This window comes from Corvus cornix, chromosome 5 (assembly GCF_000738735.6).
Source record: "Corvus cornix cornix isolate S_Up_H32 chromosome 5, ASM73873v5, whole genome shotgun sequence".
In the NCBI taxonomy this organism is placed as follows: Eukaryota; Metazoa; Chordata; class Aves; order Passeriformes; family Corvidae; genus Corvus; species Corvus cornix.
Genome location: NC_046335.1, coordinates 50,208,557 through 50,227,597, shown reverse-complemented (window position 1 = coordinate 50,227,597; position 19,041 = coordinate 50,208,557). Strand labels below are relative to the sequence as shown.

The 19,041-nt window shown below is 37.9% G+C and overlaps 1 protein-coding gene across 3 annotated transcripts in view; it reads right to left on the bottom strand.

Annotated features, from left to right (window-relative positions):
• Positions 1-19,041, bottom strand: part of PLEKHA7 (pleckstrin homology domain containing A7) — a 152,725-nt gene that overhangs the window by 25,658 nt on the left and 108,026 nt on the right. For 2 of the 3 annotated variants that reach the window (XM_039552477.1, XM_039552478.1), the window contains exons 9-14: positions 13,694-13,872; positions 11,385-11,864; positions 5,533-6,049; positions 3,380-3,466; positions 2,899-3,018; positions 1,029-1,082 (exon numbers count right to left, since the gene is read on the bottom strand). In XM_039552477.1, the coding sequence (XP_039408411.1) occupies positions 1,029-1,082; positions 2,899-3,018; positions 3,380-3,466; positions 5,533-6,049; positions 11,385-11,864; positions 13,694-13,872 (1,437 nt within the window). The remainder of the gene's footprint in view (positions 1-1,028; positions 1,083-2,898; positions 3,019-3,379; positions 3,467-5,532; positions 6,050-11,384; positions 11,865-13,693; positions 13,873-19,041) is intronic. The other variant, XM_039552479.1, reaches the window with a different exon arrangement.

Here is a 19,041-nt window from a genome sequence, read left to right as displayed (position 1 = left end):
ATCACCCATATTATATGCTAAATATTGTATGTTTATACATATATGCTACTATATGTATGTATAGTATATATTACTAATATTTTCCATTTATTATTTGGTTAGAAATTAAGGAATTAAAACATCAGATAAGATTGAAATACACAAGCTCATAGGTGCAGTCAGCACATTAGCTGCATATAGGCAGCTACGCACATGCAAACCAAAGAACAAGGTGTCAAATTTCCCTTCACCTTGATTTTTCAGGAATCATTTTTATATGATTTATATATGGCAAGACATGCTACACACCATAGAAAGTGGCAGACTACTTTGCTAAGCAAAACAATTATATCTTTTTGGTGTTTTTTTTTTTTCCTTCAAAACCTGATATTAAGAAGTCTAGATTTGCTTTCAAATTTCCAGCCATCAAGAGTACCAGATACAGAAGTAATTTAGATAAATGATAGGATCCTCAGTATCATATTTAATTATTTTTTAAAAAGAAATACCTCCTAACATTACTTAATCAGATTATATCTATGGATGGATGGATGCATTTGAAATCTTTTAGCTGTAATAACATGAAAACAATGACAGTGCTAATTACTCACACTTTCACAAGAACATATGGCATATTATACAAGTAAGGAAAAAGTCAGTTTAAAAAGATTTAAAGAGGAAAAGCTGGATTAAGAGAACACACGTTTTAACTTAGAGGTGTTGACTTCATACTTGTACTAATGCTACAGCAGAGAAACATTTTCAATCTGTTTATCTGATTTCCCTAAACCCACGTATCATTCATCTCAGTACCAGTAACACAAGTTGTTCTCACAAACTAATGAACTACATTTTCTGAGTTTGCACTTTAATTGTACAGTCACTACTAAAAAGACACTCAATATTCTAAGCACAACACTGAGGCAAAAGACTGTTTCCATCTCAGACTAGAAAGCAACTTTAAAATTTGCAGGTACAAAGATGATACAAAAAAGACAACTGGGTTGAAAAAAAAATAAAAAGTTAAGTAGACATGTGTAAGATCTTACCTTTAGATCCAAATACTCCAGATCTTTTTTCAACTGGATATATGTGTCATCCGCCTTCAGGTAAGTACATAGGGAGAAAACAGTGCAATATATTTGAATGTTTGAAACCATTTCAGAATACTTGGATTCGCTATATACAAGAAAACAAATGAAAGAGGGAACAAAATAACAGAGTAGGAGCACATAAAAAAGCACATTTGCTCCACCAGCATATTGCTATTTACAGCTAAAAAATGGGCAAAATATTTCCCAAGAGTATTACTGTCTCATTACCCACCCTCCAAACATCTAGATTTTTGTTTCCACCTCTAATGAGACATAGAACTACCTGAAACAAGACATTTTCAAAAGCTGTTTTCTCAAGACCAATTTCCACTGACTAGTCCTTCACTGAAAAAGTTACAGTGGTGTTCTCCAGCACGATATGAGTCTTTGGGAGAAGACGAGAAGACCTGTACCTGACTAAATGTCAGGCATAACTAGAAGACATCATACAATATATCACTAGAATACTTTGGATCACAATTCGTAAGCATTTTAAGTTATGAATTCCTTTATTCAGGAAAAGTATGAAATAAGTTTTGTGAATAAAATTCTGAAAAAGATCTCACTTATATGATTAGACAATCCATTTTGTCTTTTAAGTAATAGCATTCAACTTGATCCTTAATTTTCATTGCCTCACCTGTAATTGCTATCAGCTTAATTTTATACACTCATCTAGCAACATCTTTATTACAGTCCCTTCAAGAAAAACATGCACAGAAGTCATAACAAAGATATTTCTCCTCTTTTGAAAGGGGATATTTGCAATACAAAAAGTTTAACTGTTGCAAATGTGCTACTTGTAGTTAGTCAAAATGCCCAAAACTTCCTAAAACTTTAACTGCTATTTTTGTCAGCATTTTATATCCTGGGCACAATTAACTTCAGAATAGAAGAAAAACACAACTATACCTTTTCTCAAGTTTTGAGCCAATGAGAATGTGTAGTTAGAAAAAGAAAAGAAAAACCCTTTATGCCATAAAATCAATATATCACTCTTGCATTTCTTTAGAGGTGTTCACTTACAATTCTTGTCAGATCAGCTTGTAAGACTGACTGAGGACTTGACTAGAAAGTCTGCCCATTTTTGGAGAAAACCCTGTTATTACCACCCATCTTAGTGCAATTGTTCTGTAGGTGAGGTAAGTCGGGAAATGAAACTTCTTCAATTCAAAAAAATTACTTTAGTTTTGGGCCAAAGTCTTCACCAAATCCAAGAAGAGTCACCAGATTTTACTCCCAGATGGCTCCATTTTTGAGGCTCTAATAGGAACCGGAGAGCTCTGTGAGTACATTTCTGTTTGGTCTCACATTTACAAGTTTCATAACACCAGTGCAATCAAGAGCACTGTAGATGATCCAAGACGCTCCTGAGCTTTTATGAACCAGTGTTCACCTGCAGAACTGACACAGTTACAAGCTCATATGAATGTACAGACTGGCTGATGCATTTCAATTTGCAGGTGATGCAGCATGTGGCACAGGGAGCCAACCCCACCATGAAAGCAGCACAAAGAAATGGTTTTGCTTTAGAATGAACTTATACAGTATTTCAACCCACATTTCTGAAGATGCAGCATTTTCAGAAATAGTATAAATACACAGTATAAAAAGGAAGTAGACACTTTGAAACAGATGCACTGGCACCCTGTAACTTAAAAATGCTCATCTTTTATAGCAAATACAGTAAGCAAAGAAAAACCGCAAACAACCTGGGCACTGTGGAATACCAAAGAATGGGCAAGGAAGCACAGACTCAAGCATGCCACTAATGAAGCATTTGCAGAGTCACAAAATGTCACAGATGAGCCACGCAGCAGCTGACCTGATAGGTGGAATTAGTTGGCAAGTGCTGCAGTAACTGAGCGATTGTGTAATTTCTTATACTAGCCAACTTAGCCTGATGTCTCCTTAATCGAATGAGAAGCAATGTTAGCTCTTCAGGCTGCAGGTATTTAGACACATTGTAAAGAGGAAATTAGCAGTCTTCAGGGAGAGGAACTATAATTACATTTTTCACCTCAGTGCCCAGAAAGCAGTTACTTGACATGATTAAGCAATTATTTAATTAACTCTGCATTTGGTCAAATAAACACAATAAAACTTGAATCCTGTAACAACAGACAGCTCGCCCCTGTTCACGCTGCAGATAAATGCAGAATTCCTACAGGCTTTACTGGCTTAAGATTAAGTTCTCATTCGAGTTATTTATGCTTTAACTAATAAAGTTAAGATTAAAGACTATGGATTTTAAAACTTAGCAGTGGTACTGTGAGGACACAAAAGGAGCTGTGCTCTGCACTTACCGACTTGCCGTGCAAGCTGGGCGCGCTCACAGTGTGTGTCATGTAGCCCATGGCAGGCATGGAGCGGCGATCCAGGTGAGCAGAGCTCTGCAAGAAGCCACAGCCAGAACATAAGCATTGTGTCCAGTGGCAGTGTGTTGCACCTGAGGGCAAATTCAGTCTGCACCTCTGCCACAGATTTTTTATTTAAAATCATGGCGTGCTTAGATCAGGGTAACACGGGCCAGCCTGATCCTTTGATGATTAAAAACTTAGGAATGAACAAATGCAAATTCAGCACCTGCGATGCTGGGCAGATCAGTGGGTTCTAGCAGCGCGAGATGCTTCAGCAGAGCGTGCAATGTAGCTTCCAGCAAATAAAAAAAAATCACGAAGTTCCCCCCCACCAAACGTCTCCCAGAAAAAGGTTGGGCTGGATGATGCCCTCCAACAGCAGGCTTGTACTGCGCACAGGAACAACTGAGAATGCGCTCTTTTAGCCAGGGAACTCAAGCTCCTGACATGACTGACACCTTGTGGCAGTGGCTTCCATTAATACGGAGCGTTTTTTTAACAGTCATCCTTGATCTGCCCCTTTCTGCTTACAATATGAAAGGACACTGCACACTCATTCTTTCATCTTTCTCTTAAAGCCAAACTTCTGTGGCTTTCTTCAAAGCAGACTAAATGTCTCACAATTTATTTTTATTCCTGCCTCTTAATTTCACTGAATGCCGTTTTGTTTTGCCTCCCCCTCCACCTTTTTTTTTTTAAGTGCAGCTGGATGGAATTTAATAAAGCAGTCCAGGAAGTGTGGAATATCACAGATTTATGCAGGCATACACATTTAAATACTGTGTAAATGCTGTGTGCTTACATAGAAAAACACGAGCATTTTTCACAGAACTTTCATAGAAGTTCCACAGAGAAGTTTTAATTATGAGGAACTGTGTTTCCCGATATTGGTAAAGCCAGGATGCCATAAAAAGAGCTTAAAATTTCTGCAGTTACATTGCACAGGAAAGGAAAAGACTGCTGCACATGCCTTCATAAGGGATGTAATGCTCCTTCACCCTACACATGGAGAAACCAAAGTGTGGTAAAATATAATCAGGAGTTGAAAAAATATTAATTTCCAGTGCTGCACACCACTAGAATATTTCACCCTCTGACAGAATATTATAAATCTATAAATGCTGAAAGACATCCAACAGCTACAGAACATATACACTAGGAAAAAAATCTAAACTGTGCACAAAGCTGCAGCCTAAAGTCATGGTCATAAACACACACTGGGGTATCTGAATTTACAAGTCTCTCTCTTAGCAAATACCTTCCCTGTCAGAGTCCACAGCTGAGGTCAAAGAATTAAAGTGAATATAGAGAGGCTTCCAATACCAATTATTCCAGATCTACCAAGACAAGTCAATCCTTCATTGATTCAACACAAATTTCCTCAAATTCCTTAGGCAAGGAGAGCCATTTGAAGTACCAAATGGGGAAACCTCTGTCATCTCTGGATTAAGAGGGTACAAGAGTCCCTACAAAAAAACCCACACCAAAACGATGAAAAAGGCTGAAGTTTCAGACCAATACTATTTGATTTTGGTTAGCCCAATGATACTCTGCAACGGACCTGAACTATTAAATGCATGAAAAATAATATATTTTACTATAGTAGCAATAATAATAATAATAATATGGAGTTTGCCATAACTAAAGGCAGAAACAGCTGTAAGACTAACCACAATAGCAAAACATGTAGAGAAAGCAGGCACAGCAAACACAAAGCTCCAAGCAAAAATAAACAATCAAGGGAGATTTTATCCCACTGAGTTTTATATTCTTGCCTACACACTCTCTATAACAAAACACAAAAAATACAAAATTTGTATACTTTATACGTGTAAGTACATGCGTTCCAGTTTTTTATTAAAAGTACTCCAAACCTACGTGATATGCCACCAATTTTCCTTTCCTAACCAACAAAAGTTAATAAATCCAAATGGTCAAAAGGGCAAGAGCTTGAGGAGAAAATTATTCATTGTATTAGCTTTTACAATTTACATGATCTTTCATACAGGAGGAAGGATGCAACAAGCCACAACTAAATAAACTCTCTCTGTGTTGTACCATGTGTGCAATAGTTTGTAATCAGTTAAATGGATACAAACCTTTACAGCCCGATTCCGTATCTTCCTGGGGGATCCAGCAAAAGGAACATCCACAGTCTGTCTCTCATCAGATGGTTTAACTGTGAGCCTTTCTGCAGGAGTATGTGGTCTCCGTGGGAGAAAGCTTTTTGGAGGTCCAGGTGGAGGAATATCAGATGGAGAGGGCGGAACAGATATTGATCGTGGAACATCTAATGAACTTTTTGACTTAGCACGATCAATGAAGTCTGAAGAACCTACATAAAGTGGGGCTGTGGGGCTGCCATGTTTGAACTGCTGTCTCTGCTGCCACTCATAGAGCTGCCAAACAGTTCCATCCTTATTTGCTTTCCTTTCCTCCTGGGACATCTTCAAGTGGCTTACACGATCTTGTGCATATTTGTAGTCACTCGGCAAATTGCGGTTTGGTGGTGGTGAGCTCCCTGAAGGCTGCCTGGTATTCTTTGGCAAAGTGTGATAGTTTTCAGGAAAAGGAGGATTGGGACCCTGACGTGCAAGAGTCTGATCAGAAGTGAGGCTGTAAAAAAAAGGGAAGAAAAGGGTACATTTTAGCATACATTGAAGAGTGGGAGTGACTGATAAAAAAACACCTCTAATGACATAAGCATAGGAGCTACAAGACATATAACAGAATTTACAGAAATATTAACAAAGCAACATTAATGACATCTATCCTGCACATAAACACTGCACTGTATAAATACAGGATTTTAGTTTAGTCTTTAACCTAGGATGAACTACTAGAAACAAACTTAAGGGACGGCAGCATTATATACTTAGACTAAAAAGAAAGTCAAGAATATGAAGAAAGGAATTATTGTCATGTTTAATGAGTGAGTCTGTAAATTAAAACACTCCTTTTCACAGAAAGTGTGCTCACCACTAGGTGGTGCAGTTTACGAAAGCAAATGCATGTTCAGTGTAAATATCTTTAAAAGCAATAAGAAATCTCACCAATCCCAGAGTATCTCAGATAGTTTTTGTTCATGTGAATGAAGCAAAAAGAAAGAAAATGGCAGGGAACTTCTCAAAGTCCCCAGGTCTGTATGACTGACTTTCACCTAATGCTACTGGCTCAACTGTCTTGAGCAACATGAGGCATTTTAAAAGAAAGGTCATTGACAAAATGTCAAGAGGCATTACATCCTGGCTTTACTACCGCACTCATAAAATACTTAAACTGTAGAAAATAGATATTTTAGAAGGTAGTGTTAAGACAGAATTGGCAGAAGTTTTGACAAAGTCTAGTTAGTTCCCTCTCCTGCTTTGAAGTCAAAATCTTTCCGTAGCCTCATGCGTAAGAGCCTGCCTGCCTAATTTCTGACTCTTCAGTCAAACATCTGGGGGTTTTGTACTTGCAGTCATTTGCCCATTGATTCAGAATCTCCAAACAGAAAACCATTCTGCTAGGCTTGCTACAAAGCATCAACACAAAAAAAAAAAAAAAAAAAAAAAAAAAAAAAAAAAAAGAGAGAACAAAAAAAAGAAAACAAAAAAACCAACCCAGCACAAAACTACACAAACAAAGAAACTCCAAGCATGTTTTCATTTTCATCACTTCACTCAATAAGTTCCACTCTCTGCATGAGAGGGAGACCTCATGGTTTGGAAAATGCAGGAATTCCACATGAAAGAAAGGGCAGGATGGAAAAGAACATCTTTGTTCAGCATCCAAGAATAACACAAGCAAGAAGGAAAGAACTGCTACCAGTAACTGCTGCTCAATAGTTGCCACCATCTCTTTTTACTTGCAGGATTTGGCACAGCTGGGCTGTCTTGAAATACAGATACTCTTAAGAGGATACATAATTCCTCAGGCCAGCAAGCAAAAAAAACTGTCCTGGAGGATTACAAATCTGTAAAAGCTCTGCTCTCTCATACCACAGAACCTTGATGTTACCTCAAATTTCACAGTGAGGATTAAAGCAGGCAGGTAGTATGAACACAGACAACTCAAAGATCAGCATACAGTGGTCGTGAAACCTCTTTCAATTCTCTAAATCATTGCATCATGTGTACTTTGAATGTCCTGTACTTTGCTGCCATTTTTTTCCACAGGAAAATAATGTGGTAGAAAGTTGGTAGAAATGTATTTTCTCTGATAGCAATAAGAACTGAGAATGCTTGGAGTGGATAATGCTTCAAAAGGACATCTGAGGCAGGCATGAAGCTAAGACAGATTCCTTTGGTGATTTCTCAGTGGAAAAATTTGGGGGGGGGAACTTGACCACTCCTATACTCCAATCTAGTGGAGACCTCATGAAGGCATAAGCAAACTATCGAATGTTGCAAACCATCTCTGCGTGTTTATTTTCTAACTGGACATGAAAAGGTAGAGCACTGAGATCAGCTGGAATTGGCAGCAGTCAGTGAAGTCACCAGGGCTGGCAGCTTTAGGAGCAAAACCAGCCTGAAAACAAAGACCATGTGAGTTTTGCTGCGGGCAAGGGGAATCACGCCTTCCTTCTAGAAAAGAATGAATTTGAGAAGAACCAAAAACTGTTACTTTGAAAGCAGTACGTGGAGCAGCTGATATGAGCCATTTTCATGCAAAACTTCAGCCTGCTATAAAAAAAGAACAAAGTTGAATGTGCGTAACATTGCACAGGCAAAGTCATATTCAGAGCTGAACTTTGGAGGCAACTGCCTACATACAGGCACACTGTGTTTTCTCAGTATCTGAAGTAGGGAGAAACCTCAAGCTGAGGATGACAGGCTTTAAGCTGGTGGCATCTCTACCACACAAGGTTTGAGATGCTTAAGATAATTTGCATCATATAAAAATAGGCACTGAGACACACCAATTTCTAGATGAAGAACAATGTCCCAAATGACTCAAATTAATCCACAATGGACTATGGACTACTGCTTTCTCAGAGACTAAGAGTAAATGTGAGCAAAAGCAGCCGTTCTTGAGAATCTGCCTCATTTGAATGAAGAGGTATAGAGAATATAAAAAGGAAAGCAGACATTAAAGAGTGAATAAATGGCCTGATGTCATATTATATGACTATTGGCCATGAAAATCATTCAGAGCCTGGCATGGGAAACAACCACACAGAAGATATTGTAAAAAGAGAAGACAGATGTTCAAAAGGCAACAAGTACTATTATTAAAAACACTGTGCCCATTCATGGGAATGCACAAAAGCCAACAAAGACAAGTAATGTTTCTTCCTTAAGCAAATCAGGAAAGAACGGAAAGTTCTGCATAACAAGGAAGGTTTTAACACTATTTGCAAGGAAGGAAGTATCTCAACATGAGTAGTTGTGGGGAAATATTACGGTTAATTGGATTTATATATTTTTAAAATGCAAATAAACTGTTAGAAATAGCAAATTCTTCATAATTATGCATTGACTAAGTTTATGCAGGCACTGGAACCAGATCAAAACCTAACAATTTCTGAACAGCTGACATTTGATGGTCCTGACCTTGACCTTTAATTGCTTAAACCCAAAATCTCCTAAAAGCCTCCTTTCAAACCCTCTTCCAGTTCTTCAGCTCTCTCTGAAAAGCTGGCATGAATCTTACCAAAGCAGATATTCCCATCTGCTGAGAGCAGAGTGGGATTAGATGGCTACACTGGATGTCTGTGGAGTGCAGTGCAGAGTTCACTTGGAGAGGTGGATCTCCAAAGTGACAGGTAACATTTACAACTCAGCAAAAGGAGTGCTTTATTAAAAGGGGAAGTAAAACATCTGTTTGAAAGATTTAAAGATCTATATAAAAGGTGCCATTCCTACAGGTAGTCATATGAGCAACCTCAGTATTTGTGTGAACCCTTTATCTGAAAGAGTTCTTTCTTGTCATAATCAACTCGCTGGCAAGCACTGCATCTGTACACACCTGGGCCAGAAAACAAATAAAACTGTACTCATTCTGTGTTCAAAAATTATCCAGCCTTCTGAATCCTCAGAGGTTCTCTATTTGTAACATTTCAGCTGGAATAACAGTCAACATGGAGCATTAAAAAATTAAGTGGTCTACTACCACTTACTAAAATCAAAATGGAATGTCAATCAAATTATCATCTCTAGCTTAAGATTTCTATACCATGCAATCAGGAATATATTTGACAACTAACATTCCACTTCTATCCTTCATTTAACTACACTGCAGCAACCTCAGCAGGCTGAAAGTGCCCTTTAAAAGATGGATCTCTTAGTCTTTGGGAAGGTAACATGCAATTTATTCTGAACACAGAGAATATAATGGCATTTGTCAGGAAAAGGCAAAGAAAACAAGGTCAACTGAGCCAAAATAGACATTTTTAGAGATATGTGTATGCAGAAATAGATCTAGATCTCTATATCTGGATACAGATATACATAGACATACACATACATCTATCTTTATTTTCACTGAACACTTAGCAGCTCCAGCTGAGGTAGCTGGTTTTATCTGGAACAAAGCCTGGCACCTGCAACAACACTATCTTAACACTGCACCTGATACACACCCCTAAAGTTAATTTACTGGAACGAGTAATTAGGAAGAAAATCATACTTATTTAGATATCAGTCAAGCCTGTCACTGCCAGTACTTCTGATGTAACAAAACACCAACAGAAGCGTTTTAAGCATTAGCTCATTAGTTCAATCGTTTCCTGCATTATTTCAGGTAAATCTATGTGTGTAATAAGAACTAACTTACCAAGTACTTTTTTTCATTAAACTGATATTCTTCTGGGAAGCACTGATTGATATCCAAGCAAAAAAGATGGAATTTAATTGACTCTAGCAGTCTAGATGCTAAATGATATCAAATAGTAAGAAAGCTTCTTCAAGGGTAATTTCAAAGATAAAAGAGTAGAAGAACGAACTTCCACACAAAATTAGCAAGCCTTAAACTTCTTACTGGCTCCAAATTGACAAATGCTAGCTTCAAAAACCATTTTAAAAACTCCCAAAATGTTTTCTCCCTCCTAAAAACCACATGCTAGTGTCTCTTGTTTGTTTATACTATAATTAGATTTGAGCAGATTTATGAAACACTAATTCAGTAGATTAAGCATATTTGAAAAATCCTCACAAGTAGCATCAAGCCCAACTGTTTTTCCTGCCACTTGACACAAGGTGACGTTCTGAACAGACGCACATATTCATCACTTCATTTTTCCAACTGGTACTTAATCTGACTGCAGACTTTGAAAGCAAAACAATTACAACATTTTCAAACTACAAAAGCATTCCAGTGCAGATTCCACCCATTGGTGCAATTTATATAGTTTATAGGGACTGAAAATGGAAAGGAGAATCCTGGAGACCATACTAGGACCTCTTCATTAACTAAATGAATATATGGAGACGTTTCAATATGTGATACACACACTGTGAATCTGAGTGCAGTGATCTGACACAGAGGAGTGAATGGATGTTTGGAACAGGAACAGAAGGGAAAAGGAAAGTAATCAGCATTCTTTACTTTTTAAAGTGGAAAACAAACAATTATCTGTAATTTATATTGTGCGGTTGTTTATGAATAAGAGGTAACTGAGGGTTGCACTTCACTTTCCGGCTCTTCAAAATTTAAGCAAATTTTAAGAAGTTTTAAGCATCCACAGTGATTAAAAGAAGGAAAATAAAACAGCATGCTAATCTCACTTACTCTGTTTGCAGTACTGTGACAACATTAAAGGGATTTGATTAGCCAATCCCATATCGGCTTTCCCGTGAGATAAATCCCTGAAAAATACCATTCTGCACTGAAGGAAAAAGTAAGTTTTCTTACACATTGTCTCCGTAAAATATTGTTCTGATTTGCACCAAAGGTATTACTAACACACATTTTCCTTTCATTTACGAAAATGTCACTTGGCAATCTAGCTAAAGATGGGCCTATTACTAACCTTTTTGTATCTCCTTTCTGGACTTTTACCCAGTGCTCCACTTGAGCCATGTTACTTTTTCTTTGAAACTGCTTATCTGGATTTGTTCTGGGAACAAACCCTCTTTTATACGAGCCAGTACCATTCTGCTCCACTAGGCCAGCACTCAATGAACTAGGAAGCGTTCCATTCTTCTCAGCTGGCTGAGGCTGAGCTACTTGGGACCACGATGCATTCGTTAAGTCTGGAAATAATGAATCAGCTTCTGTTAACGCATGCTTAGCCTTGCCCTTTTTGGTTTCCAGAGTTTCTTTTCTGTGGATGTAACGCTCCTCCTCCTCCTTTTCTCTTCTTATCTCTTCACGCTTATCATAACCAAGCATTTCAGCTGATTTCTGATAACCTTCTTTTGTGTCTGTAATCTCTGCCTTCACACACTCTTTGCAGGCATTCACATGATTGACTTGGGGAACAGCTTGCTGATCCACTTTTTCAGTTTCTCTGAAAAGAAAATGCATGTCAGTAATGAACACTGCTTAATTGTGGAAAGCTGGTGTGGCCTTGCTGCTCTTTTAGAAAGGATACCTACAAAATCACTGTCTGCAGACCGTGATAAATTTGGCATGTTAAGACAAATATGCTAAAAAAAAAATCAGTTGTCATCCGAGTTAGACAAAAGTTACATTTACTGTGCTGTCAAGGAAGCAGAAATTATTTATACACATCTGTAAAAATGACCAAAAATACTAGTATTGTATGAAAGAAATGTTCAACATAATGTTATGTACAAAAAGCTGTACGTCAAAAAAATCCTCCTATCCTAGGAAACACTGAAAGCCAAAAAACCAAAACTAAGCTGCCAACTGCTCATGGCAAAATATAGAAAAAGTCTTTCACATCTTTGTAGCTGCCTCAGGGACTAGACATTTCTGGCCAAGAGAACACAGCAATATCTACATTTGAGTCAGGACTATTGCCCAGGGAATTTCCATCGGGGAGCTATTCCTTAAAAATAATAATTGCTCCATGCTGCAGTGCACATTAGTTTACTAGTTTACTTATTTACCTTACTGCCTAAAAAATAACAGAAATCTTGATATTAAACTTTGAACAAGCTATAAAATGTCTGAGGATTCTAAAGGTTTCAGGTTGCTTTTGACGCATTACATACTTCAGCTGCAATTTTCTTCATCTCCTCATAACAATAAGCTTCTCAACAACATTTTTTTCTCTCACAATGTAATGGGTTATCGCTGATCTCAGGGTAGCACCTCATCTCTGAAACTAAGTTCAGCTTCTTTAGAGCTTTATGGAAAGTAAGTTCTGAGTAAGTGCCATGACAAAATTGTTTTCACTTCAGTCTAATTAGAAATGAATAGTCTACTTAGGAGGAAGGACACTGGATCAATACTTCCAATGTGCCAGGCTTCCCCCAATTTTTCTTTCAATTATTCCTGTCTTTATAAAGAAGATAAAGAAGAAAAAAGCAGGTACCAGCTTGTTTCTTGGAATTTAAATTAAATGTAGAAAGCCTTAACACAAATAGGATGTAAAGCTCTGGAAGAGATGTTGATCCTTTGCTTATATTTGATTGGCCAACAGAGAGCAGCAGTGTCAGATACTCTGAGAAACTGCACCGTAACATTTCAAGCCTCACAGCCACAATGGTTAAAGCAGGGTTGTCTCTGAACAGTCTTCCTTCACATGGAGGTGTAGGGAAAGAGTCACATTCCAACGCCAAAACATCAAGAAGGCTACATCAATTTAAAGAAAAGGAAAAAACTGGAAGCACATTTTGGCACAGCTGAATTGGTTCATAATCAGTTCATACCTGCATAAATTAGTTGACATCCATTAACTCTGTGCACTTATGATTTACCCATCTTTAGCATTCTTTTCCCCCTTAACAGCACTTCAATCCTAGTTCTAAACACTCATTTGAAACAACTCATTAAACTTCTGTTCTTTCTCTTTTACCTCTTTCTCCCAAAGGCTGCCAATTGGCTGCTGCAAGTGTATGAATGTGCCCACAGAAACTGGAGCTTCTTACCTGAAATTCCCTAAAATATTATACATAGAGAGAAATTAATCCAGGTCACTAAATGTGGGCACACAATTTGCATGCATACACAAATACTGAACACCAGGTTCTCTTAATTAATATCAGTTAACCGATTTGCAACAGAATGCAAACGGAAAACAATTATTTCTTTAAAACGTGAAAGAGTTTTATGCAAATATTTACAAACAGCAGCGTCAAATAACCACCAAGGGCGTGATTTATGTAAGATACATTAAATTTATTTTGAATGTTTCTGAGTGGAACTTGCCTCTTCAGTGAGGAACGTGTCTGCATGAGAGCAGCCTGATTCATAGCCCGGATCCAGGCGTTCATGTCCTCCTGGGTGTCAGCACTGAAGTAGTACGTCCGCATCCCTGTGTGCTCTGCCTGAGAGCCAATGACAGAATTCCTGTTATAAATATATGCCCGCATACCTGTGTGAACAGCCTGGAAGGAAAAAGAAGAAATAGAAGTTAGACAGCTCTTTCACTTTTTCCTAGAAAAAACGTACTTAAAAACAACTTTCCAGATTCCTTGACTGTTTCTTGAATTTGGTGTAAATTATCTACCACAATAAGTGCAGCAGACTCAAAAGGCACTCCAATTTTTACTGAAATTCCTCTGCCTCTTTGTAGAACTATTAAGCTGAAAGCCCAGTGCTTCTGATTTTCACAGTAGGAAATTTCAGCCTTTCATTTTCTTTTAATTGATATATTTAATTTGCCATAAATACTGGACTAAACAAATAGAAGAAATCCCTATACTAAACAAATTTAAGAAATTCTCAATGAGACGTGCATCAGCAAGTCAATTTTCCCAGCTCATTTAATAAAGAAATCTATTCAGACAAAACACAGACAAAAATCTTACAGTATAAGCAATTGAACTGCTTATTTAAGAATCAATTATAATGCATGTTAAGATCTTTTGGTTAAAGCATGCACTTGAACACATATTAGCTGCAAAGTCACAAGACTTACTGATAAAAGTTAGTAATACTGATAGAATTATCACAGCACATAAAATAATGGCGATTATCTCTGCACACCAAAATACTCCATGAAATTCCACTGCAAACTAGAGGTACTGGGCAATTCCTCTATAAATATATTCAGTATTCAAATGGATTCAATATGGAATATCTTTGTAACTCTAGGCTAGTTGAATTTAATCAAATCTCACCCACATTTGAATTAGCAACAGTATAAATATTACCAAATGATGTAAGTCCTGATACACTTCAGATTAGTAGAGAGAGATTCATCTCCTTACTTTCCAAAAAAATTGAAGACAGTATACCCTGCTTGGAAGCTCTTGTAATGATATTAAAATCAAATTAGTAATTTAAACTTTGTTTTTATAAAACTAAGCCTGCTATCACACACAAAAACTAATAGCATTAAATACTGCTGACACAGGGTTTTTTAAAAAGATAAAAATAATTACATCCAATTTTTGATTTGGTTACATCTGTTTTTAAAGGGTAAATGTATTTTGCAAATCCTGCCTAAATAATTGTTCTTTTTATATTGGTGAAATCTTCTCCCCCTCATTATTCTAAATCAAATTTTAAAAAATGATTGTAGAGACAATCATAGATGGCTTCAGAAACACAACAATAGTTTTGACAAAACCCAGGCTATTTAATCCAGTGCAGCCTTCCCTAAACATTATAACTTCAGTTGTTTACCCTGAAACTCCCAAATTACCATAACCTTAGAGACTTCTTATCAACAACTCCAAAGAGCAAAATATGTGCTTGCTATTACAGTGCTTTTAAATAAGTTCTGCGCAGAATTTACTCCCTTCCTATGGCAGGCTGTTCTCCCGAATGTGTGAAACACGGCCTTTCCCTTCTGCGCCTCAAGCACGGATGCCTGAGTTTGTTTTGAAAACTGGAGACTGAAGTAGAACAGCCAGCTAGAAAAAGGAGGAGGAGGAGAAGGAAGAGAAGGAAAAGGTTACATAAAGAAGTCAAGACTCTCCTGTTGGAAAGAGTCTCCACTTCCCAACAGTATTGGTGCAAAGGGAATGAATGCAAGGTGGTTTCTTCTCAATTCCCACCATTAACTGCCTACCCGAACACAGGAAAACAGGACTTACACACGTTAAACAATAGCTCTGATCAATCACGTATTTAGGAATCAAAGAACTTTGTTCGTGTTTGCCTGGTTGAGTTCTTTGGTTTTTCTTTGTTGTTATTGGGGGTTGTCTTTTTTTCTCCATTTTTAGAACACTAGAATGCTCAAAGCAAGTATGATTTAGAAGCATTAATTCACTACAATTTATGATTGCCATCCAGGGTATGAAGAGAAGAAAAACTGGCAGCTCCAGATATAAAGGAGAATGGTCGTTTTAATGTGAGACCACACATTACGTAGTATGACTACAGAGGAGTTCCTTCACGGAGCAGGCTGAGCCCACAGAAGGTGTTAAAATTCAAAAGTGAACTGATTCCTGCAGCAAAGCAGACTATGCATGTCCCACTCCAGATGATGCAGGAGGAGCCAACCATTCACTGGTTTTACACTTGCTTTAAAAACTCAGAATTTTCGTAACTATCTGCAGAGACTGCATACCACACCAACAAATGGATTTAACAGCTGTCTTAATTGATCTGTACACCCTGATCAACATAACCCACTTGTAGTTTAGGTTTTCCTTTCAACAGAGCTGCAAGCACTGCCTAAGAGGCTGTAGGTGAAAACAGTATCAAAATGTAAACTGTGCTGCACCACTCTCCCTTGGGAGACTGAAGCTCTCACAGCCGTAAACATCCCCGGCTTCAGAAGGGATAACAGAGATGGTGTGCGATTATCAACAACCACAAGATCCTGAAGTTTGCAATACATAACACTGGTCAAGGTAAAATTCCAATTGATTTCAGTTATTTATTAGTAGTGTGGTTTATATGCAAGAAAGCCACCTCGTGCCAATGTCCTGCAGCTGTCCCTGCTGGCAGACAGAAGCTAGCAGGACTTTTGGGTTGGGATTTTTTTTTAAAGCCAAAGCTATTAGGATGGCTACAGCATACTAAAAAGCCTAAAACACAGCACATGCCCACATGTACACCATACACACAACAGGGAAAAAATAATATTGGTACCTATTCATGCATTCAGACTCCTTAATGTGGATAGATTGAGAAGAAAAGCAGTCTCTCTCCCATAGTGCACAGTAGGAGAAATGGACAGTAAACCCCAAGAGCATATCAACAGGACAAGACAAGGACAAAAAATTAAACAAGTTAAAATCATTAAAAGATTCATGTTTAAAAAAAAAAAAAAAAAACACTTAACAAAAGACTGTACTAAAAGTAACTAATGCCTACAGCTGTTCACATCCACTTGTTCAAAATACCTAGGGGAAAAGAAGCCACCGTTCATAGAACAAAGGGATGAGGAAAGGAACAGTTTTCTAATAACTGTAATCTTTTAAAGCTAGTTCTGTCAATGAGCTATAATATACAGAAATTTCCTCCTTCTCCTTAATTTTGATATTTATGAACCATTTCTGAGCAAAAACTGAATTATTACTCTGAACCTTCACTACAAACTCAACAACAGCCCACTATGATCTAACTCATCTTTCACCCTTAAATAATACTGAGCTTTTTAAGGATTTCTAGAAGCTTGAACCCTCCCCTCCTGCAAATTTGAAAACAGCACCTCTCAAATTTACAACATTTGGCATTTCTTCACCTGGCTCCTCAGACCCAGAGCAATATGGGAGCCTAAGGAAGCAACACTGATTCAGAGAACATAATGGAATAAACTACATCAAATTTTTGGTAGGAAAACCAGTGAGATCAAAGAAACAGATAAGAAGTTTGCCCTGGTCTCAGCAGGTCTAAGCGACGAACAAATTCTTCCATTTGTAAGTAAGACCAATTAAAAATAATTTTCATGTTTGAGGACAACAAGGCCTCCAAAGAGACTGTGATGACATGAACCTTCTTAAACTGGTATTACTCCTGTTTAAAACTACTGTATTACTACAAAGTACAGTCAGCTCTTTCTTAATCACAGGAAGTATTTCCAGCTATATACACTAATGTTGTGCAAGCCTTTTCACATTAAAGTCTAAACACTGAATTTGTGCTCACTCATACTGGTACCAACAAAAACTTACTATTTTAAAATGCAGCAATTAGATTAACTAAATATGTTTAGGATGTGAGCTGCTGAACTAAATAATGCAGTAAGGATCCCGAGTTCTAGGCTCACACACAGCTTAGTGACAGTGGCTTTCAGCTGGTCACAGCACTCTGCTTGGCACAAATGAAGGAAGTGAAAAAACTGTCAACTGTCAAAAATTGTATCAAGATAGATACTTAAAAGCACAGTTTCTAAACGAAAAAATTAAACTCCCATACTGTTACATTTCAAAGTAGGGGTTTGATGGCTTTTCAAAAGCCTGTATGCAGCTCTGGAGGCCTATAATTGTTGAAGACCCAAAGAGAGACAAAAACTTAAGTTGGACCTCAGGAGGTGATGAAAGGAAAAGGATTTTGAGAATTCCTACAGCACACATTTTAACAGTTTGCAGGATTTAACACAGGCCCCAGTGAGCATGTATTTTACAAGCCTCCTTCTAACCAAATCATATGCAAAAAGCATCCACGTATTTGCTAAGCAGATTTCCTTCCTCTAGTTTTGCAAACACGAGAGTTGAATTTTTTTGCAGTTTTACTGTTTCGCTAGCTTCCAAACTCACTACCACTTCAAATGGGAGCCAACCCCTCTGTTGTAACAGAAGATTTGCAACAATCGCAATAAAGAACAGGCCAAATGTAAAAAGTGTCATGGTGCATTCTCCCACTCATTCAGGTCTTAAATGCAAAAAAAGTCTTCTCTTTGTTTTGGGCTTAATCTGCCCGTGTGTTCTATTTCTGGCTGCGCTACGCTGTGAGACAGAACGTCGATCTGTGCTCTGGGTCTCGAGGTGCTCTGAAGAGATGAGATAAAGGTAATGGCTGCTGAGTGATGGAATGCCAGCACGGGCGTGCTCCTGCTGCGGGGTGCCCACAGCCGACTCCGTGACCACTGAACATCAATGTTGGACAGGCTCCATACCACAGCAACTGTACAAAATCTTCCTACTGCCCTCGGAGCTAGGTCCAAATAATACCAAACTGCAGCATCCAGCCTGCAGTCAATCATCAAACACCTAAAGCAGAGTTAAAACCGGCCTGACAAACTGATATATGTAACGTCGGTTTTTTTACAGAAATTTCTAGCATAAACTTTCTTTTGCTATCAACACCCTATTTCTATCTATATCAACCTTTCAGTAATGATCCTGTGTTGAAAGTCTCGGCTTTCTGGCTCATAATATTTTCAGAAAAAGACTCAGATTGAGTACCTGGTAGAGCTCATATAGATATCACACCCTAAAAGGAACAGGGGAAGTCTGCATTTGCTTCTGGAAAGGTTTAACCATGATTACACCATGGATTCTTCTCCCTTGGCCAGTGGTGACTCAAGAGCATGTGTGTAAACACTTTTGAATAAAATAAAAAGCAGAGAAGCCTAGAAGAGTACATTGAGTTCCCCTCTTTCAGTATGTGCTTCCTCCTAGGAAAAGGCTCTAGAAAAAGAGGGCTTTATGAATCAC